Below are 25,687 nucleotides of genomic sequence, written 5' to 3'. Positions count from 1 at the left end.
TATGAGGCTGTACAAGAGATCAACTCACGTAAGGTGAAAACCCTTAATGATGGCTGACGCTGATGGGTTGCAGGCGAACTGTTATATTAACAGTGTTAAGGCTACTAGGAGCGTAACAGTCTTTGAGCAGTGGTAAACGTGTATGACTTAAGAATCTGTCCATCCACTTTAGGGGTATTGTATTTATAAGGATTCCCGAGGCCTAGGTTTTTTGCACCCTGGATGTGGTCTTAACGGTTCCCCGCTTACTAGGGGTTATTGAATGCCTATCTTCACGGGGTCATCGATGACTCTCTCTCGCGTTGCTCATATGTACGCGGGCCCTCCTGGGCGAATCTCTTAGATTCCGCTTTGGTGGTTCATTTGCTGGGCGAAGGCGTCCTAATATAGGGTTTCCCAAATATAACGGTACATAATATATTCTGATTCACACATCACTTTTCACTCTCTTACTAACTTGAGTGTTTAAGTGTTACTCTTGCAGGTCAACCCCTTCTCCACCGTATCCGAAATTTAGGACCACCGTAACAAGCTCTGTCTCCTGACTTATTGATCAACTCTAATTCCACTACAAAACATAAATTTCTTATAGTAAAAAGATAAAAAAATGAATACCTAATAGAAAATCAAATACATTTTTAACAGATTATTGAATATTTATCAAATAAATAAATAAAAGGAAGTATTAATTTTGAGTAGAGTGAATGCATTTAAGTTTAATGAAATACATCTTTTTTATACTCTCATCCAATAAAAATATATCCTTCTACCATATTGTAGAAACAATTTAAAAATTTTAATCTTATTTTTTAAACATTTAAATTTAATGCATGATCTCTTTTCTCTTTAAAATATTAATTGTCAATTAAAAATATAAATGACATGAATCCTATTTATTTAAATAACTCAAAAAGATAGTTAGATATAAGAAAAAAAAAAGTTGGATTTTAAGATGAGTGAAGTAAACTAATAAATCCTTGAAGCTGAGCCGAGTCGAGGCCGAGTTCGCGCGAAATACGAAAAAACCGGGTGGGAGAAGAGGCCAAGCCACACTCGTCTCATTCACTGTCACTCACTCAGTCTCAAAATTCAATTGTGGTGTGTGTTCCTTCCATATTTCCATTCCAACCCCATCCATCTTTTCATAACCCCAAATTACCCTTCTTTCTTACTCTCCCTCTTAGGTTATCGTCTTCTTCTCCTTACCATCGTTCAATCTCATTTCTTCCGACAAATTTCTCAATTCGAATTTTCCTCTGAATATTCAAACATTCTTCTTTCATTCTCACCACCGCCCATAATTTCACTGGTAATTTTTGTGAGTTTTTTATTTTTTTGAATTTTTTATTTTAGGGTTTCGTTATTCCGAGGTAAACGTGAATTCATGATAATTCTTGAATTTTTAATTGATTTTTTTTCAGTTCTCTGGTTAGCTGTTCGTGGTGGATTACATGCAGAGGAAATATTTAAATGTGAGTTTTGTTATTTTTCCAATGTTTTTCTTAGTATTGTTTGTGATTTAATTATTTTTTTTGGTTTTAGTATTTTTATTTGGGAGGGGGTGGAGAAGCTAATTGTACTAATATGGTAGTGTGAGTTTAGCAATATATCTGTTTCTTATGGTGATTTAAGGTTTAAATATTTGAATTGAATGGTGAAGTTGAGAGGAAGAACAAAGTCCTAATGACAAGGGTTTTCTATATGGGAGGGAGGGATGAGTGTATACTTAAAATTGGATTTTCACACTTCACTCTTAGTTAAAGTGTGTTTTAGACCCAGCATTGTGTGATTTTGTTGATATGAGCTGCATTGTAGTTTTGTTAAGATTAAAATCATGTGTTAGGGAGTCTGGTTGGTTTGGTCAACTTTCTATGCATACTATTGCTTGCTATTTCGATTTGACATGCGGATTTTGCAGAAACTTGCAAAATTTTAGTATAAGAACGAACTTCGACACAAACACTTGACACGGACACCAATACATACTAAGAACAAACTTCGACACAGACACTTGACACGGACACCAATACATATTTGGTTAATTATAGAGTATAATTAAATAGAATATCTAAATTGAGAATCAAAATGTATTTGTGCATCTAAGTTGAACAATTTGTTGCAAAGAAAGCAATCCGAATACCACAATTAGACATGTAGGGCCAAAACCACAATCATGGTAGAATTTTCAACACCCCTCACACTTGGACTCAAATGAGCCTGAAATGTGGATGATGCGGGAGGCCCAACAACAAGTCTAGTTTATAGTCTAATACCATCTTAAATTTTATATTGGGTATAACTCATTCTTATAAAACCTGTTTGTAAGGTGACGATTTTCTCACTTGTAAACTTTTGTTCAAGCCATCTCTCATCCAATTTGAGACCCTTAATACCCCTCCCCACGCCCATGAATGCATATTTGGAGCATAATTCAAATGACCTGATAGCTGATGGTCCTACAGATCTGGGATAGACTCTAATTCCATCATAAAATTTTAGGATGAAACTAACTCAACCTTCCAAAACTGACTTCAAAGATGAAAGTTGACCAAGCTTTATAAATGCTACACATGCCAATCTCTTGGAAGTGTGGGACTAAATTCACATATTCACACCCAATACAATGAATGTGTTGGAGGCTTCAAGGAAGACAACCCAAATGTTGCAATTGGACAGCTAGGGGCAAACCGCAATGAAGGCAAAATTTCCAACAGACCCGTCAGGCTCGGGCCCCAATGATCTTGAAGCGTGGACGATGTCGGAAGCCCAACAACAAATCTAGGATAGTTGCATACCATCTTAAATTTTTATTTTGTACCTAACTCATCTTTACAAAACTGATCTGTAAGCTGAAGATTGCCCTCATGCTCAAGCCCCAATGAGTCTGAAACATGGACGATCCGAGAATCCCAACAACAAATCTAGTTTAGTGTCTGAGACCATCTTACCTTTTCATACTGAGCCTAACTCATCCTTATGAAACTACCTTGTAAGTTGAGGATTGTCCTCATTTATAAACTTATGTTCAAGCTATTTTTCATCCAATACGAGATTGCATATCTGGAGCATGATTCTAGTGGCTTGATAGCAGAAACCTGAAGACGAGTGGTCAAACAATTCTTTGATAGATTCTGATATCATGAATTTTTGGTCGAGCGTAACTCAACCTTACAAAGCCAACTTGTAAGATGAGAGTTACCCAAATTTTATAAACACTTCACAAACCATATTTCTAAGCAATATGGGATTAAATTCACCGCTTCACACCTAACACAATGAAGGTGTTGGAGACTGCAAAGAAGGCAATCCTAATGTTGCAATTAGATAGCTCAGGACAGATTGCAATGAAGACGGAATTTCAAACACCCCCTAACACTCAAGCCCCAGTGAGCCTGAAGCGTAGATGATGCTGGAAGCCTAACAACATATTTAGGATAGACTCTGATAACATTCTAGAAGATAGTTTTCATATATTTCAATGTTGTAATTACAATAAAATAGTTAATCTGTTTAGATAGTAAATTCTAGGCCCAATAGAGCCACAAACTACAAAATAATGTAACCACAAAAATGACTATTCACAATCTAATATTTAAAATAGGCAATATCGCAGACTTTGATCATTATTGCCACAATTTTTTTTTCCCTTTAAGCAGTTCTTATTCTCATTATGTGGAATAGACGTAATAATGGAATGGAAATTGTTTGCCAAATGTGGTATTTTGTCAAACCTTATACTTGGCTTCCATGGTAAATTGGTTTTCTTCAAAAATGGAATGGTTGAATCCTTCTTCAGGAATGAACTTTACTAAATGAAATTGCCTATAATTTTGAGAGAAATTCTTTGGATATATTGAGGTATGGACTTGGAGAATCATCTTACAATTGAATCTCTTTTCTAGTTGGTGCTTGTTAGGTTGCTTGCAGATGAAAGCTGTTCAGTAACAGTGAACAGCCTGGTGTTCTGCTTCATACTTGTGTAGTGTCCTGCTCAGTAATATTCAACCTTATATGCTAATGGCTTCTGATCAAAGACGAAAGCGATTAAATGGTGCAAGCATGGTTGGTTATGGTTCTCTAGAGCAATGTAGGACTAAAAGAAAGAATTTTGGACCACCAGTGCAAAGTGATTTAACCATGAAATCTCACATTTCTGTTGAATGGGATTCTAATCACCAAAGGGTTGTTGCCAAGCGGGAACAGATTGGTATCAGTTGGAGACAAATGAAACCATTTGCCAGATTTGATCACAATGGACATGAAGTCTTGGCAGATGTGCTTGCCATACCTGGAGAGATTTTTGACCTGGATAGTTTAAGTGGAGTGCTTTCCAATGAGGTAACAATTTTGCCTTGTTATTTTCAATTATTTGCCAATGTAAGAATATATATTTTTTGTTATTCTAAATTGCCTTTTGTATAACTTTTTGGCAGGTTTGGAACACACACCTTTTGGACAATGAGAGAGATTTTCTCAAGCAGTTTCTTCCTGGTGACTTAGAGCCACATCAAGTTGTCCAAGAATTACTTTCTGGAGATGACCTTCACTTTGGAAACCCTTTCTTGAAATGGCAAGATGTCTTTCTTTATATTTTCTCTGTATAGACATGGTGTGTTGTATGTTGTATGTGTGGTTGATCTGATTACATAGTCTGTGCATGCATAAACATATGCTAGATGTGATTATTTCTTCGCTTGCATGACTGATGAGGACTGTTATTCATTGGTGCAATGTGATAACTGGATTTACAATATTTTTGTGTTGACTTAACCAAATTCACCAACTGCATATTTGGTTAGAGGTCCCGTGTCTCTTGGATTTTGTTAAATTTGATCAAAGTTTATTGGATTAGTGAATAGTGATGTCAAGTGCCAACCTAGTTGGGGTGGCTAACCTTCTCTGACGTGCTTGCTTGTGCTTGAAAAATGTAATTTAATATATGGTTAAATATATGATACCCCTCTGCAATGTTAGCGAAATTTGGTTTATCCCTTGTAAATTTTTTTTTTGGATCCCCCTTGAAATGTTAAAATTCTGGGTCTTTTGCCCCTTAAGCGCCAAAGTTACCACCTGTTATATATATATCCCCCAAATTCAGTGTTAAAAAAAAATACAGGGGAATCCAAAAAAATAATATTACAAGGGGGTAAAACGAAACTCGCCTACATTGCAGGGGGTGTTGTATAATTAACCCTTTAATATATTTATAGTTTTGTATTTCCCAAAATTTGTAAATTTAGGGGACTCAATTTGATTGTATTTACTTTTTCTTTCTTCATTAGGTTTATAGTTTATATTTGGGTTAAATATATTTTTGGTCCTTCTAAATAAGTGAATTATTGTTTTGGTCCCTCTATTTTTTTTGTTTTTAATATTTATCATTCTAAAATGTAAAATCAGTGTTTTTTTTTGGTTCTGATCGTCAGGTGACATCTATTAACTAATGCATTTTTATGGTTCTGATCATCATGTGCCATCAGTTAAACTAATGCGTTTTTATGGAAAGTCACCTCTGATCATCTTTTAGGTGACACCTGATAATGTCCATTGTGGCTAGCATGCGACTCTCCATAATTTTTTCCTTGAGCCCTAAGATGAATGTTAGGGAGTTAAAAACAATATTTTAGATTTTAAAAGGATGAAAACTAAAGGAAAAACTCAACTGAGACTAAAACCAAAATTTGCCTATTTTACAAGAACTAACAACAGTAATTTTACTAATTTCAGCTTTTTAAGGCGTGAAAATCAAAGGAGGTGTTTTACAAGGACCCAAACCAAAATTCTCTCATTTTATATGGATTACAAGCATAGTTAACCCTTTATATACTTTTTTGTTTATATTTATTTGATGATAGTTTCTTTTTGAGTTGTACGTCAACAATGTTGTTATGCATGGTTCCAGCTCTAAAGTTAATTCATTGAATTGTTGGAGTTCACAAATCTAGGTATCCAAATTGACTTAACTCGCTTATATAACTGTTTTTTATGCAAACTTGGGTAAAGTCATAGGTTTTACGTAGAATGAGTCTACTACATAATGGTTATTTTCCTCAGACATGCCTAAAATCAGTGGCTCTGTCCATTTTAGATTAACCTAAAATGCAACAGTAATACAGTATGGTCTGGTTTCTTTCTGTCTTTATTGTATTCTCAATATTCAATTAAATTATTCATTTCCGTTGATTGTCTGTTTCTATCAATTTCTCGATTCACTTCGGTGGGTTTCTAACATTAGGGCATATCATATTTCAATTGTATAAAAATAACTTTTCTTTAATTTTGTGGGTCATTCATTAAAATATTCATCTTTTTAGATTTTAGAGCCACAATTGAATGGTGTAATATGCATTTGCAGGGGTGCCTCACTTTGTTCAGGTGAGCTTCATCCAGATATGATTGTTTACCAAGAGCAACATCTAAAGTCTGATAAGAGAGCATACTTCTCGCAATTACGGAATTATCATAAGGAGTAAGTCACGCACAGTTATTTTACTGTAGATTCCGGTCTTGTTTCTTTTGGTATGATACTTAATAAAAATGTTCTCATTTGGTATTTTGCAGTATGATTGGATTTCTAATAAAGTTGAAGGAGAGGTGGGAGAGCTGCAAAGATCCAGAAAAGGATATTCTACCAAACACTCTGAGGTTTGATATTTGGATGATTGTCTATATATTGCATTTTGCATACACCAAACTCTTCCACAGAGAAGTAACGAGTAAAAACAGGTGTATTCCATAATGTTATGAGAAGGACATGTGCTTTACCTGTGCTTTCAATACTTACAAAGATAGTTAGTTATCCATGATTGATATAAATAATCTTGGGTGCCGCATTGTTTCTGATGAAAAAGAAACAACTACTCTAGTTTTTTGTTTAGCTGATGCATATACTGGTAGATAAGAGTTTGTTGTGCATTTACCTATTTTATATATTTGTGCAGGTCAAAAAATGTCATAGAGAAAAGAAAACTTTCAAACTTGAATGAATTTAGAGATGATGATCATGATGGGAATATTACAGTGACATCTGATTCATATTCCTGGGGTGCAGAGGAGAAAGCATACGGTGACAGCCAAATTTCCTCAAAGGGACAGGGCGATGAACTTCAAAAAAGGTAACTATCACAACTGCACTTGATTTTGGGTGGCTTTTGTAAAGGTTGCTTCAGATATTTGCTTATTCTGCTATGGTGCCTCCAAGATCTTGAATTTGACTGCTATTGTCAATCAAAAATATTTTTTGATTACTAAATGAGTATCTCTGGTGAGTAGGCAGATGTCAAATGTACTATGGAGCAAAGTATATAACTAATTCCCAAGGTCATTTGATGCAAAATTGATAGAAATTTGATATTTTATTAGAAAATGCTAGGAAAAATCCTCTTAAGTACTAAACATAATAGAATACACAGTAGCTTTGAGGGCTGCACACCTCCCTGCCCAAAGACCCAATTTCCCCTGAAATGCTTAGGTAGCTCTCCCTCATCCTCTCATAGTAATAGACAACATGCCTTATTTCTTCTGACTATGTCTTCTACAGGTTGAATGGCTGGCCTAGCCATGGTCTGCCTCTTCCATTGGTTTATATGTATATCAGCTTTTACTGTTTCCATGCTTAAATAACTGTGTATAGAATGATGTTTGACAGGGTGCTTGGCAAAGACTTCAATAAAGGTAATCCAAGAAATATGATGGCTTCTTCAGATTTTATGATTAACGTGGGAGGAAGACCCAATAAAGGAGGCAAACTACCGAAGGAGAACATTCATGCCAGTGATGGTGACAAATATATGTCATATATCAAGGTTAGACACTCCCTCTTGAATCTCTGAAACAATACTGAATTGGTAGGGGTAAACATCTCTCTCGCTCTCTGGGTTAGTTATAGTGCTACTGTAATTAGAGGGACATTAAAGTTGATTCTCTGTTATGCAAAATAATTATTGTCACAACTCTTAGGTTTTTAAACTTCAACTAACATTTGAAAAGTGAAAAGGTTTTTTAAAACGGCTATATTCTTTTAATTCACCTTATTTGGTAGATTTGTTCATTTGATTTATGTATGTTCTGTTTAACACAGTTCTAATATAGAATACAAAAAAGTATTATTTGGCGGTTTTCCTTCTTTTTTTATGATGAGAGAACAAAGCAGACTTTTCTATTTTTTACTGCACAATTATTAGTATCTCTAAGGCATTTGCTGTTTATTTCCTATGTTCAGATTAGCAAGAAGCAGCACGAACTTGTTAAGGGTTTGAAGCTATCATGTAAAAGTATCCCGGCTAGCACTCTTAACTGTGTTTTGGGTGACCTTGATAACTTTAATGCACAACCGTACGGTTTATTTATCAAAGAAGAACAGAAGAACTTGCATGAGCATTGGTTAGTGCAATGCTGAGGGCTACCTTTGTCAAATTATTCTAGCAGGGTACAATACATTTGAAGTTTGTTATCATTGTTGCTTACTAGAAGATATTTTATTTTTATAGGTTGCAGTTGGTGAAGAAACACCTCCCTGCATCATATGCAAGCTGGACAGAGAGACTGATAGAGAAACGTGCAATGAGAAATTCTTTGTTGCTTGAGATGAAAAATAAGCCAAACGTACTGGTAGAGGTTTGTAATAACGCTTCCTTTCCTGAAGATCCATTATAGTTTCCTAGCAGTTGTGAGCTAGCATACCTGTATCAGTATATCTGTTTCTTGAATTCAATAAGATACTTAGGTTTACCTTGCCTCTTGTAGCATAAGAGTGGGCATTATTCTTAATGGTTTCTGTTAAAATCTTTTCCATACAGGATGAAGATATTTTGAGCACAGGAGTCCAGGCTCAGGACAAGGAGGATGGTGGTTTTAATAAGCAGTCTAGCTTGGAAGATAAAGAAGATTCTATTGTCAGTATTCCAGAAAACCCGTCCCTCCATAATTCTTATCACAGCGGCGATGACGAGCTCCACCATTTGCATATAGATTCGAAAAACGATATTTTATCAAAAGGAGATGATGCTTTACATAACAAAACTGGACTTTTAAGTATTATGAATAGTCAGAATGATCCTATCGATAAAGTAGCTTCTTTCTCGTCTGATGAAGATTCTATTGCTAGATTCCAAGAGAGCTTGTCTCTCCATAATTCTTATCACATCAGTGACAAAGAGCTCCGTCGCTTGCATATAGATTTGGAACGAAGTATTTTATCAAAAGGAGATGATGCTTCGCAGAACAAAGCTGGGCATTCAAGGATTACGCACTTTCAGAAAGATCCCATTGGTGAAGAAGCTTCATTGTCATATAATGAAGATTCTATTTCTAGATTCCCAGAGAATACGTCCGTCAATAAATCTTATAGTAGTGGTGATGAGGAGCTTCACAGCTTACATATAGATTTGGAAAAAAATATTTTATCAAAAGTAGATGATGCTTCACAGAACAAAACTGAACATTCCAGGATTATGCACTCTCAGGATGATCCCATGGGCGAAGGAGCTCCTTTCTCGTATAATGAAGATTATGTTGCTAGATTCCCAGAGAATTTGTCTGTCAGTAAATCTTATCACAGCGGTGATGAGGAGCTCCACCGCTTGCATATAGATTTGGAAAAAAATATTTTATCCAAAGTGGATGTTTCACAGAACAAATCTGAGCATTCAAGGATTATGAACTCTCGGGATGATTCCATTGGTGAAGGATCGTCTAATGGTCATGCCTGGCAAGCAGTTGAAATGCCACACTCTTACTATGATTTAGCTGCTACCCACAACTACTCTGCTGGTGGGTTATCTCTGGTAAATTCACAAATGAACAAAGATAAACAAATTCAAATGATTGGGCCAGAATCTAATTTTCATCAAGACACTGGTAAGGAGTTGTTACACAGGCAGTCAGCTGATGGTTCCTTCAGTTCTTACCAAAGCCCGGATCAAGTTGGCTTGATTCAGTCTCTCATCAAGGATAAAGGGGTTAACTCCTATCATCATGAACAGAAAAGAGCCGGGTTGATTTTCCAGCCTTCAAATGATGTTCCGATGGTTGATGGCCAATTTTCTAGTCATTTTAAGGAGTCCTTGCAAACATCTCTGACATTGGATCAAGATCAGAGGCAAGCTGGTAACTTTTATGTCCCAGAAAATGTATCAGGTAATATTTATTCTGATGCAGGAAGATACTCAATCCCCAGGCAAGATCCATTATCTCCAGGAAATATATCTGATTGGGCTGTTAGTGCCCCTCGCATGGTGGCACCCTCTCAACCTCATGTAAATACTGGAGATTTCATTGGTCAGCCTTGGTTTTCTTCTGATCCTCAAGTTCAGGGTGCCTGGAATGGATCTAGCATTGGGAGTCTATCTAGTCAGAGTCTTGGCACTGGAGGGAACTCCGATCAAAGCTTATTTAGTTTTCTATCTCAGTGTAATCAATTACGTTCGAGTAGCCCTTATGAGTCAATCAGACACACTGACCAGTTCCTTTCGCCCAGAACCTATGGAGCAGTAGATGCAAGTACACATAGGATCAATGCTGTTGTACCACCATCTTCTCATCCACTAGATTATTTGAGTGGACGTGATGCACCTGGTGCTCTGGTGCCTGATGATATGACATGGACGAACTTGCCTTCTCAGAATCATGTTTTAAATGATCAAGTGGCAAAAGCATACTTGAGGTCATGGAACCGGTAAAATATGTTTTTATCTAGTTTAGCATAGTTAGTTTTTGTGACTGGAGCAAGATCCACAGAAGGGTTACATATCCTGAGATGAGATAGGTTTATGTAAATAACTATACCATGATCACAAGTCAGCACCATGTACATATCTAGATGTTAGATGTGCTGGAAAGAGAAAGCAGGGGTAAGCAAGCTTAAATTTCAGGCTGATAGGGAAGTTAGATATTTCGTTCTTAGTTTTGAATTATTTTTTAATGTTTCTAGAGAGATTCTTTAATAATCTTGAAAGGTATCAAATGCTGAAAGCAAGTGCCTCTTTTTGAGTTATATTTTTGTTCTTTTTCATGATTTGTTTATATTGAAACAAATGGTCTTACTCAGGTATGAACATATTCTAATTTATTTATAACCTTTTCAGAACACCTTTTCTGTTTATAAGCTTTGATTTATTAATTGTATCATACTTTTTATATAACCTCTATCTGTCTTCTGATATTCTGCCGCAATGCGTTATATACAAGCCAATAAATAATGGGGGTATAGTGGCTCATAAGAAGTATGTAAAGCTTTACTAGGAAAGGTATTTGAATTATTGCATTCCACCTTCACTAGCTGGAATGGGACCATTTGTCTTGTTGGTTTCTTCACAACCACATATAGTATGAAAGATAATGAATAAGAAAATACATTATCAATTTTGTTCCGAAAATAATAGTTTGGGTAAATCAGGTTCTATAGGCTCTAGCAATTTACTCCTTTCAAATTTGTAAAATAGTAATTTAGTCTTCGAATATTAGTGATTTTATTATATTTTCATGGTTTAACTTCATAGTTTTCAATATACTTGTCTTAACGTAGTAAGAATTTTCATCAAGTAGCTAGAGATCCTGATGATCACATTTAACACATGGACATTATTGTACTTGATTATCACCATACTTAGACAGCGGTGAAGTACAAGTTGTTTATATTGACCCTCAAAAGAGCTGCCATGACATGGTTCAAGGCTCTTGAAGACAGCTTCATGAATTCTTGGAGGAAATTATGTAATGAGTTTACAACATAGAGATGTCAACCGAAGACATTAGCCATTCTTAGTGGAATCCATTATAGAGATAAGGAGACTTAAGGAGTACATCGACAAGTTTACCATTGTGGAGGTTGAGGTTGGGAGAGCCAATGATAAATTGAATTGTTGTATTTTTGATAAGGGTCTGAGACTAGATTGCATGTGTCGGGAAAAGTTAGGATTTGAGGAACTAGAGAACATGAGCGAGTCCAACCATACATAAATTACAAAGAGAAGCCTCTACCTAATGACATTGAGAGAAATAAGGCTTTGAGAAATGCAGGAAATAGAATGCAAAACATGCTTTGTGGAGACGAGGACAAAGAAAGGCACAAATGACCACAATCCATATTACCGAGTTTAAGCAGGTTGGGGTTAAGCACCCTCATGCTGTGAAGGATTCAACGCCGAAAAATTAATTCACTTGAAGCATGTAATAGAAGATTTGATTAAGGGATGACTTGGTAGATATATCAAGGATGATGCACAAAAGGGAGACTATAAAAGACACTGCTCTCCCCGTCCGTGTTGCATGTCGCCAAGAAAGACAATCGAGTCCTCACTCATGTCACTTATTAAGAGTGGAGCTTTGCTGACAGAACCCACCGAAACTATTCTAGGGAAGCTGTACATGAGAGGTCTTTCCACTCTCTTCTGAAATGTTTCATTTCAGAACGTGACGAAGGCAAATACATTCTTTACAAAGTCAGTAAGATACTATTGATTTTCAATGGTCCAAAATGCCAAGAAATATGTGATAAAGTGTGAAAGATTCCAGAAGCACGAAGACATTCACATCGTCAATCCTTCCAAACTTAGAACCTTGACTGCACCATGTCCGTTCTCTAGGTGGGGAATATCCTTAGTATTTTTTTCACCGACTCTAGAGCAATTAAGTTTCTAATTCTGGCTGTATATTATTTTATCAAATGGATCGAATACGAGGCCTTAACGAATATCATAACCATCAAAATTCAGAAATTCTTTAAGACAAAAAAAATTAGACAGGTATTGGATCCCCTAGGCCTTCATCATAGACAATGATACCCCATTCACGAATAAAAAATCGAAGAAACTCATTCAAGATCTTGAAGTTAAGTACCACGCCACATTAGTGGAGCACCCTCAAACCAACAACTAGTCATATGCTACCAATATAGTTCTACTAAAGGGACTACATATGAGACTAAAAGGTTCTACTAAGGGCAACTAGAAAGACGAACTCCCACCTATCCTTTAGGCATACCGCATAAAACCTCATTTGGCCACTGTGGAAACGTCTTTCAGGCTAACCTACGACTCTGAGACCGTCATCCTCGTCGAGGCGGGAGAACTCAAATGGAGGAAGGAACATCCCCTCCACAAAGAATAAAAGTCACAAGCGATTGGGAAAAGTTAGACTTCCTAGATGAAAAGAGATGCTTCACCGCTCTCACTGATGTCGTTGCCAAACATGCCGCAACTACCAAGTATTACAATAAAGACAATCCCAAATAATTCTACCCCGTCAACCTTGGTCTAAAGAGTTGACATATAAAGGAAAAAAGTTGAAGAAGGCAAGCTCACGCCAAACTGTAAAGGCCCATACTGGGTACGAATCAGTATAGGAAAAACACCCGCACAATGGAAACTCTCAACAGAGAACTTATCCCAAGAACATGGAATTACAATTGAGTCACTTCCATAAATTGATTTATAAATTATGTGTAAAATCTATACAATATAAACTTTTGCAGCACAACTTTAATAAACAAGATTTTCACCAAACCAAATTTTCACTTGACCATAAAATTAAATCCTTTTTTTGTGTGCTAAATAGAGATCCATTCTCATATATTTTCACATTCATAAACATGATTTTATTTCTAACTTCTCACTCTTTTTCTAAAAATTATTTTTATTTATTTATTTCACTAAAAGTTTTACTGTAGCACTTTTGAGAAAGTCATTTTACGAGTGAAGAAATTTAATTTTGCAAGGGTAATTTTGTAAGTTCACCAATGAAGTTTTGCTTTTACCTTAATTGAATATTTCATCCCTTTATAGAATTTTTTTTGGATTCGAAGCTAAAATCGTAAAAAGTTTTGTGCGAAAAAATGATTGTTTTATTCGCCTGAATCTTAAAATTGATTACATAAGGAGTGTGTATAGGACATGTAACTTAGTTTTGTACAATTAAATAATGCTGAAAATTAATTCACTATAAATGCTATCCTATCCTAAAGCATGAAATAAAATAAAATTTTTTATCTTAATTATTACCTATTAATAGTTGTACAATTAGAATTTTAAAGATCTGATTTTGACTTCGTAATCAACACCCCCTTCAATCTGGGCGGTGGATATTTATCATGCCTAGATTGAATATGATACTTTCATATGTATTTCTTTTTGGAGAGATTTAGTTAGGATTCCAGTTGTTTGATTTCACGATTACACACATGATCAATACTTATAGTATCATTGCCAATCTTCTCTTTTATGAAATGTTATTCAATTTCCACATGCTTTGTTCTATCATGGTGAATTGGGTTCTTTGCAACGCTGATGGTAGCTTTGTTGTCACAGTATAACCTTATAGCCTAATTGGTTTGAATTTCAATTTCATTTGGTATCTTCTTCAGGCATATTCCTTCATAAATGCTTTATGTCATGATCCTAAATTCAACTTCTGCACTAGCTCTAGCTAGCACATTCTGTTTCTTGATTCTCTAAGTAATCATATTTTCTCACGCAAAAGAGCAAAAGCTGTAGCGGTAAATTCATGACCATCAGGCTATGGATAAGCTTAACGTCAATAAAACCAGAGTCGCCACCGTGCTTTTATTGTTTCCAAAGGAAAAAGGAAAAAGTACGAACAAAACCCAAAAATAAGAAGTTTTCAAATCAAAATTAATAAAATGCCAGAGATTACAGGTAAGGGGGTTGGTTACACAGAGGAAAGGTGTTAGCACCCAAACTATCCTAGGTACTCTTAGGGAGTTCTTTTTTATGTGCGTATGTGTTTTTGGTATAAAAGATGTTTGAGAAAAAAAATAGAGTGTGAGGATGAGAAAAGAATTCATTGATTATATTTTTGTGTTGACAAGACCTTCGGACTTGTGCCTAAGTACCAACATAAAAATGAGGCATTAAAACCTCGTAGTTCGTGGTAACAATTTCAAAATGAGTGAATTGCTTTTAATCAAAATTTAAGTTAAAAGGGGCACAAAGAGCCCAAAAGTTTGAATGAGAGTTAGTTTTTTTTGTCTTTTAAAATTTTAAGTCAAATGTGGTTAAGGCGATCGATTCCTTTTATTCTTCAGTAATATGATATGTATTCTCATTTGATATGTACTCTGATTTGATAATTTTGTTTATATCTTGTTGCTATTTGTCTTGTTTGTGTATGGTGGTTTCCTGTGAGTTGTAGATATCTTCAATAGGGTGTATATTGTAACACTAAATAAAAGTAGGAAAAAGTCAAAAATCATAATAATCTAGAATTGAGGGGGAGGGGGTTGCGCAGCGGGCGACACCAGAAAAGGAGGCGGTGAAGCAAAAAGGCCCCGAAGTAGGGCAGAGTCGTGGTGGAGGTGTGTCTGTTCGACGACTGCATGGCCGCGGTCAGCAGATATGGTACAACCACAACAATGTGAGAGGGGACGTGTGCGGATGGCGGCGGGCGAAAAATCTGTGGCGCACAACATAGTTACGCATGTTCAGCGGCATAGTAATGCCTTAATATGGCGATAGGGCCACAGTTAACATCATGCACAACAAAGCCGCAGCGACGCGAGAACGGCGGCACGCAGTTGGTGGCAGCGAGCCATGGGTTGGCGGGGAGGGGGTACGGACGGCACGGAGGACGAAGGTCGATCGTCGTTGTTCGACGGGTCGATGATTTCAAATTTCACTGTCCGATTTGGCGAGTTTTGAGTAGTTTTATGACTTCGCTGACTGTTCGTTCTGTTTTGATGAGTTTAGAGTCCTTTTGACAATTTTGGAGTTGAAGGTATGTATGAGGTGCCTCATGAGTTATGAGTTGACCCTATTGAATGTGAGAGTTGTAGAATATTATTGTTACTCCGTTGACTAATGTTGAGCATGTATAATAATTTTCTTACCCTGTTGGTGAGCATAATTGAGTAATGATATGTTTTACTCTGTTGATGAGTATTGTTGAGCATATATATATTTTTTTCCTGTTGGTGTATAATGTTGAATGAATATATATAATTATATGTGTCATATCCCAAATTTTGACCACTACGTTTCATCTGAGTAGGTCCTTTTGAGTCCATGTCTTGCATCAGGGTAGGTCACCTGCACTTGAGTCTTTATATAATTTATTTCATGCGAGTCAGTTCAGTGGCATCTGAATTTTGATATTTCACATGAGCACCTCATTTGTTAAAGTCAAAAGGTTAACTCCAATGACCCAAAAGTCAAAGGAGGACCATTTTAGACTTTTTATTTTATTTTATTTAATTTTATAATTTTCACTATTTCAGTTACCATTATTCTTTATGGTATTGATCTATTGAAATTTATTATTATTATTATTATTATTATTATTATTATTATTATTATTATTATTATTATTATTATTCATTTTATTATTATTACTGTTATTTTCTTTATCATTAGCTTAATATTATTTTTCTAGGTTTAGTTATCTTTTTAACTATTCTTATTAGCATTATTACTACTTTTTTACTAAAGTTTTATTATTATTATTATTATTATTATTAATTATTATTATTATTAAGTATCCATGTGTTAGTACTATTATTATTAGTATTAGTCTCATCACAGTTAAACATTAGTATTTTCTTTAAGGTTTAACTATTTATTTTATTATCATAATTTTTTTATTCTTTTGAGTTTGAGTTAGCAAGACCCAGGGCTAAGTCAAAACAATCAAAGTCCAAAAGTTCAGAAGTTCAAAAAACACTAAACATACCCAAATGAGGAATCAGATTGGATCTAAGCACAATTACATAAAGAATCTTTTTTTTTCATAATGTTTGATTTCAGCTATAATTGAGAACTTCCACTAATACACAAATCAAATATAGACTTTCTAAAATCAAATCAATCTGACAAAAACGATTTTTGGTCGGTGGTCAAGGGTTTAGTGTGGTGGTCAAAAGGGGGAGCTATAAAGAGATGATAGTGTGAAAGAGAGAAGAGAGGGAGAGAATACATTAGAGAGAGAAATGAAAGGGAAAATAAAATGAATTTGGAAGAGAATCCAAGCAGCCTTCGATCAGAGATATGTGTGGCTTCCTCACCCCTTTGATGGTCATACTTTGACCTACTTTAATGCACACACGCCCACTTTTATTATTATGCACCATCAGATCATTCCTTTTGATCAGTTGACCCTTTGATGGTCAACTGATCCGATGACCCATAATAAGTCTATGCTTCCCTTAGTAATCTCATCCAAGGGCCCTGGGTTCTTCACGTTTTTCCCTTAATTTATTCATTATTTATTTAATTTTCTTTTTTCTATATTTTTTCTCTAATGGGCTTTGAGGCAGTGGACTTAGCCCTTTCGTTTTAACACCTCCCATCTTACTCACCAATGTCCATATCTTCCATCTTGTATTTCTTTGTTTTTTTAGTTGATTATTTTGTGTTTTTTTAATTGTGTTTAGTTATTTAGGTAATTGTTAGTTAGTTAAAAAAATTATCGTTTTTATTTAATTTTTTTTATTTTAAATTCTAATAGTTTAAATTATTTGATTAATGAGAAAATTATATATTAAATTTTTCTTTATTTTATAAGTTCAACCCTTCTCTTTAAATTCAATATATATATATATATATATATATATATATATATATATATATATATATATATATATATATATATATATATATATATATATAATTTTTTTTAAATTCTTATAATTTAAATTATTTGATTAATGAGAAAATGATATATAAATCTTTTCTTTTTATTTTATAAGTTCAACCATTCTCTTTAAATTCAATATATATATATATATATATATATATATATATATATATATATATATATATATATATATATATATATATATATATATATATATATATATATATATATATATATATATATATATATATATATATATATATATATATATATATATATATATATACACGAAGCTAATTTGTAACAAGGGTGGGCCCATGTCCCCACCACAATGATTATTTATTCAATATTTATATTATAAACAATATATTAATATATAATTGTACTAAAAATTAAGAATTTTTTTTTATAATGGACCTCACTTAATAAATAATATTAAATAATTTAATTACTCTCACACACCAATTATCCCACTGCATTTAAAATATCTAATTATTTGTTTTTTATTTAAAAATAATTAATTTTATATAATAAATAAAATAAATTTTTTAAATAAAATTTAAAAAATTCAACTTTTCTTGTCCTATTCCTATTAATTCTTTTTTGATTCTTTTCAAATATAAACAAATCATTTTTCATATTCCTCTTTTTCTCACTCTAATTTCTCTCACTGCTAAGTGCATCCATATTACCCGTTTCTTCTCCATTTTTTAATTTTAATCTTTATAATTTATTTTTATTATTATAATAAAATTAAAAATATATTATTATCTTATTGAGCTTGAGATTGTGTTAATGGCGGTAAATTTAAATTTAAAATTTTGTAGTGTTTATTTTATAACATCCATGTTACTAGTTTCTTCTCCATTTTTTAATTTTAATTTTTATGAATTTATAATTTATTTTTATTATTGTAATTAGAGTAAAAATATATTATTATCTTATTGAATTTGAGATTGTGTTAATGGAAGCAAATTTAATTTTAGAGTTTTGTAGTGTTTATTCGAAATTGTTGTGTTTGTATCAATTTTATAGTATTAGTATGAACTTTTTGAATATGATTTTAATTGTGATTTTTTGTTTGTTTTTAGTAGTAAGCAATGAAAAGATATTTGAAAAGAAAATCAACAAGCAATCATCAACTCCTAATCATCAAACATATAATGTATATAATGTTGAAAATAAGAAAATCATTCAACAACATGAAAAATCGTTAGAACAATTATAATGTATATTTATATTTTTGGAAATGAAATATTATATACATATTGATCCCACTACTTAAAATTTCTGGCTCCGTCCCTATATATATATATATATATATATATATATTATATATATATATATATATATATATATATATATATATATATATATATATATATATATATATATATATATATATATATATAATTTTTTTTATTTTCAAATAAAAATACAATAAATAATAGAATTGCTTGTTAGTTGCAAATAACTCATATTTGTATGCATCATCAAATCTTTTTTTATATAATTAATTTAAACTAATGTTTTTGCAAATTGGAGGTGGATGCACATCCACCATGTTCCTATGTATTTAGTTGATTTAACGCTCGCTGCATCCATCGATTACTTAAAATCAAAATGATCTAAAAACAATCCAAACTCATCAAATTTCTTTTATGCCCCTGGGCATTTCATTAAAAAATCTTTTCATAAATGGATAGGTTAAGTCATTTCGATGCGAAACCAAAACAAGTGCTTAAGCTCCATCGTGCAAACATACAAGCTAATTTTTAAAACGCAAGAACTTGACTTAAACCTCATCTTATAAAATCAATCAACCCACAAACATTTTTTACTGAACTACGATGCTCTGATTTTCTCACTGAACTATGAGAATACATAGGAACATAATTTTGAAACCTTGGCGAGCATAATAAATAATTATTATTCCCTTTTCTTTTGTAAATATCTCTTCTTGTGAATATCTTAATAATTATCTTGATGAATAAAAATAAAATAAAACAAATACTCCCTTAATGAACAATCAACTCTAGGACTATAGAATGTTTCCGTTGAGTACAACAAATGCGAGGGGTGCTAATACATCCCCATTACATAATCGACTCCCAAACCCATATTTTCATTGCAATGACCATCTTATCCTTTTTCTTTCCCTATGGGTTTTATCGTTATTTTTCCTTTCCTTAGGAATAAATAAAATTCAGTGGTGACTCTGTTAGTTCATCCATGAGTGTGTGATGCGCTTCACATACTCGTATTTTTCGTGATGCAACAACTGACGACCCTGGTTGGAAAATATCAACTAAAGAGATTCAAGCATACCCTTTACTTCTATGGTTGTTTGATTTGTGTGTTTATTTAAGTTATTATTATTTTTCTTTGTTTTGTTTTATTCATTTATTTTATTTTCTCTATTATTTCATATATTATCTTAATATTCATGGGTTTTTCATTTCATTTTGAGGATGAGCTCCATACATGAGTTTGACGAGAAGAAACATAAGTTTAAGTAAGGGGTTCATCCTATTTTGGCCACTGGATTTTTATCTCATGAGGTTTTTAACGACAACTCTGTCTAGAGTAGATCATTTCAATGCGTTTGTCGTGAGTTGGCTAGCCCATCTTCATGATGAAAATTTAAAGTTGGTTCACGACTCTAGGGACCTCTTCTAGAAACTGAACATGAGACTTCGTTTATACGAAGACTCCCCTAGGAGAGACCGTCGCGGTGCAAAAAATACCCAAGCGTAAGAAATGCTTGAAATATAAACAAAGCAGAGTTGCCACCCAACTTTATTTATTCCCAAAGAGGGAAAGGGAAAATATCGATAAAACCCACAAAAAACCAAAAGAAATGGTCTTCGCAATCAAATCGGGTTCGGGAGTCGGTTATGCAAGGGGAATATATTAACACCTCTCACATCTATTGTACTCAACGTGACCTATTTAGTTAGTTTCGTGTTAGAGTGTGTTAGTGTGATATTGTTTGCGATCTTCTACTTATCGAGTGAGAAAAAAAAGGAATATTTTTCATTAAAGGGGTGTCTGACAAGATTTCTCAATCCTACTCCTACGTATCTCCAGGTGGTATGGATAAGTCAAGGTTACATAGTTCTACTAAAAGAGAACTATTGGGTTTATTGCTTTTAGGGAGTGATGCTTAGATCGTATTTGAGCGGTTAAACCTTTACTTGTTGCTCGCTCTTGGAGGTTGAAGTCTTTGTTTATTTTGCATCGAAATGGATGTGGCACACTCTTTTATAAAAAAATGGTTTTTGAAGTCGCACAAGGACGGAAAACAAGTTTGATTGGTTAAGTTGTTTTTATCATAAAGATTTGATCTTTGTGGAAGGTGAGTAAATATTTGAGCAGAGGTGTGCACCAAGCGCGTGTTTACTTGGTGTATGCATGGATGTGGTCTCATTGTCCCCTTATTCCAAGTTTATTTAATGTGTTTTTTATTTGAAAGACTAATAACTATTTTGAATTCGGTGTGCTCCGAACGCTCGACCATCAAGGGTTCTAAAGAGATGTGTATCTCTTGGTAATTTGTCTTTCAATTTTATTACGAGAAAGGTTTTTGCATAAACGACTTGGCTTCGGATCAAGCGTTGCAAGTTTGATTATAAAAAGAATTTGGAACTACGTAACTTTGAGTTCTCCATATCACTTGGAGATACATAAGAGCAGGATTGAGAAATCTTGTCAAGCACCCCTTTAATAAAAATATGTTCTTCTTTTTGTTTTTTCTCACTAGGTAAGTAGAAGATCGCAAACAATATCATGCTAACACTCTATCACAAAACTAACTAAATAGGTCCCATTGAGTGCAATAGATGTGAGGGGTGCTAATACATTCCCCTTGCATAACCGACTCCCGAATCCGATTTGGTTGTGACGACCATTTCTTTTTGTTTTTTATGGGTTTTATTGATATTTTTCCTTTCCCTCTTTGGGAATAAATAAAGTTCGGTGACAACTCTGTTTTGTTTATATTTCAAGCGTTCCTTATGCTCGGGTATTTTTCACACCGCGACACATAGCGAAACCGAATAAAACATTTACATGTATCAAGGTTATAGTGATATTGCCAAAACCATAACCAAGGAAATCCCAATTAAATTGCATACACATTCCAATATAACATAGCACCCCCAACATAAAGGTATTTACAAAGTTTATGAATTGTTACAACGCAAACTTAGTGTAACCGAAATAACATAGCCATCATTATGTGAAACACAAAGATTCAATATGTCGAACGAAAACTTAACAATATAACAACATATAATCGAATATTGAACCCACAGATGAATGTCACAAACAAACAAAACAACAACAACATAATATATTACATTTTTACAAATATTAAACAATCAAAAAATAAAACAAAAATCCAGCAATAACACAATAACTTTGAATTGAGAATCAACTATGCACGAAAATAGTAAACGCGAATCATATCAGAATGAATGGAAATAAAAACACAATACACAAAAATAATTATAATCAAGAAGGAAAACCAACCGTAAAAGGAAATGTGTAACACTGAATGTTCTTTGTGTAAAGCAAGATGATTGAGTTGCAATATTGTTGTAGTGACCTGAACGGTTTTTGAACAGGGAGAGTTTGCTGAATTTTATAGAAAATGTTGTATTGTCGTTATTGTAACATTGTTGATGAATATGATTTCCAGAATATTTGGATGGATTGGTTCTGCAGTGGCGGATCAAATAGTTGATCTTCACATCTCAGATCCTAACAATACTGATACCTAAAAAAATAGAAATAATCATAGCAACTTAACTTTCGTGGTGATAATTTCTGGTGTCGTTGGCGAGTCACACGGTGGTTGCTTGGAGCATAGTTGGTAGCAGATGTAGGTGAGGTTTTGATGATGAGTTTGTTTGGAGAAGAACACATATGAAGGTGAGGGTGCTATGAGAGAGAATCACGATGGAGGTTTAGCTTGTGTCGAAGAGTTTATTTGTGCAATGTTTAAGGGTGATTTCCTGTGGTTGTTCAAATATTGAACAAAAGAGGGTTAAGGTTTGGCGAGTGAGTTGAGCAAAGGGGTTCATCGAAACAGTTGCAGGAGGCGGAAAATGGATGAAGGTTGGATGTGTTTGAAGAGGATATTTAGGAGAAGATTATATTTGGTGTTGGATAAATTTTGTGTAAAATGTGAGAGAGGTTATGAGGATATAAAATATGTATTTACATGGTGGGTATGAGGAGATTATCGGAGGTGATATTTTAGGGGAGTATTCGGAGTGGAAGATTTTTTTTTAGTGAAGGTGAGGGTATGATGTTTGTTATCAGAGGAAGAGGTGAGGTCAGTCTCAAATGCGTGAGAGGGAATATTGAGTCCTTTTGCTAGGGGCTGTTTGGATATGTATATATTATCAAAACCATTTTTTTCATTCAAAATGAGAGTGAGTGGATGATGTGCCAAGTCTTGAGTGGGGGGAGGAAGAGATATTTTACTGATTTTTTATTCATTTTCTTTTGTTATTTTAAATTGTGATTTTCTGATTGGTCAAGAGATGATCACATGGATAGCCAACTTTGACGTTTGATTAACTTGAATTTGATAGTCAAGATTAAATCAAAGAAACACAAATACTAACCAGTTTTTAAAAATGTTTAGAATGCCCCTTCTAAAACTTTAATTGATAAAAAAATTAATTAAATCAATTAAAACTAGTAAAATTCACACACTCTTAAATAATCACAATAAAATCAAAATGACAACATGGAAAAATCTATTTAAATTTCCTGAATCTTTTGACAAAAAGATAAAAATAAAATGACTGAATATGAATAAAAATCAAGCGCAAAAGTGCTCAAAAAATTAAACTAAATGCATTAAAATGATCAACATGAAATAAATTTCTCAGAAATATACATGTTTTGATCAATTTTTGAAATTAAAAATGATTGGTTAAAAGGCTCAGATAGGTCAAAATGCGACTGAAGAAGTAGTCAAAAAACAAAACGAGCACGTCAAGTTAAGCTACGCAAATCGTAGATTAATAATATTATCGTCTTCAAGTCTGATCTTTAAATTTTTTGCCCGCTAATTTCACGCACATTTGAAAATCTATTCAACTGGTATGTCTGTACATCCGAAAATTTATTTTGGTCGACATTTCAGGCATTATGCATGGTGAAATGCATGATATGTTATACAGGTGATACAAAGTAAAGTAAAGTCGGATGCATGAAAGTTTTTAAAATGACCGGACAAAATTGGGGTATGACAACAATTACCTGCACGTTGCAGACACGATGAATGAGTGGAAGAAGTCATTATGATAATGACATATGCATGATGGTTTGAATATTGTTGTGAGTTTTACTAAAAATGCCATATTTCTTCCATATCACAAATATGATCGAAAAATGACATTTTGGGGGGGCATCTGTTAGCTTGAGATTTTTAGCTTAGCGTTTAGATATGAATATGTGATATAAGAGATATAGAAATTTAAAGTGCAGATAACCATGTCATATTTTCTTCCACAAGATATAGACTCGACAGGTTGACCTTTTTGACTGGAGTGATGGAGGGACGTGAAGACGTTTTTGACAGAAGTGGCAGTTTTGAGTGATTCAAGTTCTGAGGACACGTGGAAACAAAAGAAAAAAGTTGTGAAGTCGTATACATGTAGGATGTTAAAGACAGAGGCCCATGCAATAATGTATGTGTCAGATCTTTAAGAGGTAGTCATTACTCGCAGTTGAGAATGTATTTAGTATATAAGTGAATTTTGATATGGTAGTGAGGGGTTCACATTTCATTCAGTTTTATTTAAAATTCACACAACTGAGTCACATAGATAAATAATTTATGAGAGATGTAAGAACTTGCATTCCACTCTTAATTCAAGCATTTTTATCCAATTGCTTTATTTTATTTGGTTTATCCATTTAAGCACTATTTTATTTACTTCTTTGAATTTTTACATTGAAAAACCTTTTAGCACTAATACATTTTCTCAAACGTTTAACACAAAAAGTCCTTTAGGATTTTTCGAGTTTGATCGTGCAAATAAATAAAACCGGGGATTGTTTACTAAATACACTAGTAAACAAATCCCCACAGGCACCAGATGAGCCAATAGAACTTTGCAAAAGGCAAACCGACAACCAACCTTTCTAATCTTTATCCTAGTGGGGGAATGTTCCCTAATGTCTGGGTTAGGAAAATCTAGATTTCCCACCTCTAAGTCGATCACCTCTGCATCAACTCGAGATGATGCATAACTAATCTTTACATCCAAAATGGGGCATTGCTATAAAGCTAATTAAAATCAAAGAAGAGCAAGAGATAAGAAAATATGTACCTTTTACTTTAGTGCAAAATTTGGAGATTCAAGAAGAAGGCAAGACGATTATAGATAAATGATGCAAAACTCATAAAATCTTAGAGAGAAATTGCATAAAATCATAAGTACAAAGAAGGAAGTGCTATCAGTAAGAAACAAAGGAAATCAAAAAGTGAAACTCAATCTCAAAGTTCCTAATATATAAGCATTGAAGAGTGACAATATCAACAACCATGAATTAACATAAGATCAAAAAACCACATCCAACGGCCAAGATAGATCCACGCTTCTGCAACGACAATCAAGTGTACTTAAATGGCCCTAGACTCGCCATCTTCGTGTCATATGCACATTGACAGACGTGGAAGCCTTCCTTGAGGAAATGTTTCAGCTGGACAATTAACATTAAATTTACATGTTCCCAATGCCACATACTCCCACTTAATGCTATAATAGAGCCCATTTCCCTTCTAGGGACATCTCCTCAACGGAACCTGTGCTGAAACCGGTCTTAAACGCACTGCTTCAACATTCATCACTTCATCACTTCATCACTAATAGAGAGACTTAAGAGCAACTATTCCGACTTGGTCAAATACCCAATACAAGAGTCCAATCCAGCCAAGACTCTTCACTAACCGACAAGCATGCGTACCTCTACTCTAGAGTTTCACATAGGAGCGCACCTCTTGTCCCCATATCTACCGTTGATCCATATCACACAGTGTTCTGCATCCGTGCTAGATAATCCCGGAATAGTTCTAACC

The 25,687-nt window shown here is 33.9% G+C and overlaps 1 protein-coding gene across 2 annotated transcripts; it reads left to right on the top strand.

The window, feature by feature from the left end:
* Positions 1–958: 958 nt before the first annotated feature.
* LOC127126740 (uncharacterized) lies at positions 959–11,088 on the top strand. Of its 2 annotated transcripts, none has more exons than XM_051055727.1 (11): positions 959–1,309; positions 1,422–1,472; positions 3,903–4,338; positions 4,434–4,570; positions 6,356–6,469; positions 6,562–6,645; positions 6,942–7,115; positions 7,634–7,805; positions 8,222–8,382; positions 8,490–8,616; positions 8,799–11,088. In XM_051055727.1, exons 3-11 carry the CDS (start codon positions 4,012–4,014, stop codon positions 10,677–10,679), a joined length of 3,177 nt encoding a protein of 1,058 aa, XP_050911684.1. In that variant the 5' UTR covers positions 959–1,309; positions 1,422–1,472; positions 3,903–4,011; the 3' UTR covers positions 10,680–11,088. The 2 variants fall into 2 exon arrangements, with proteins under 2 accessions (XP_050911684.1, XP_050911685.1); XM_051055728.1 differs by having other exon boundaries at positions 960–1,309; positions 7,649–7,805.
* The last annotated feature ends 14,599 nt before the right edge of the window (positions 11,089–25,687 follow it).

This window comes from Lathyrus oleraceus, chromosome 3 (assembly GCF_024323335.1).
Source record: "Lathyrus oleraceus cultivar Zhongwan6 chromosome 3, CAAS_Psat_ZW6_1.0, whole genome shotgun sequence".
In the NCBI taxonomy this organism is placed as follows: Eukaryota; Viridiplantae; Streptophyta; class Magnoliopsida; order Fabales; family Fabaceae; genus Lathyrus; species Lathyrus oleraceus.
The sequence above is the reverse complement of the archived record's forward strand: the minus strand, read 5'-3'. Positions and strand labels throughout refer to the sequence as shown.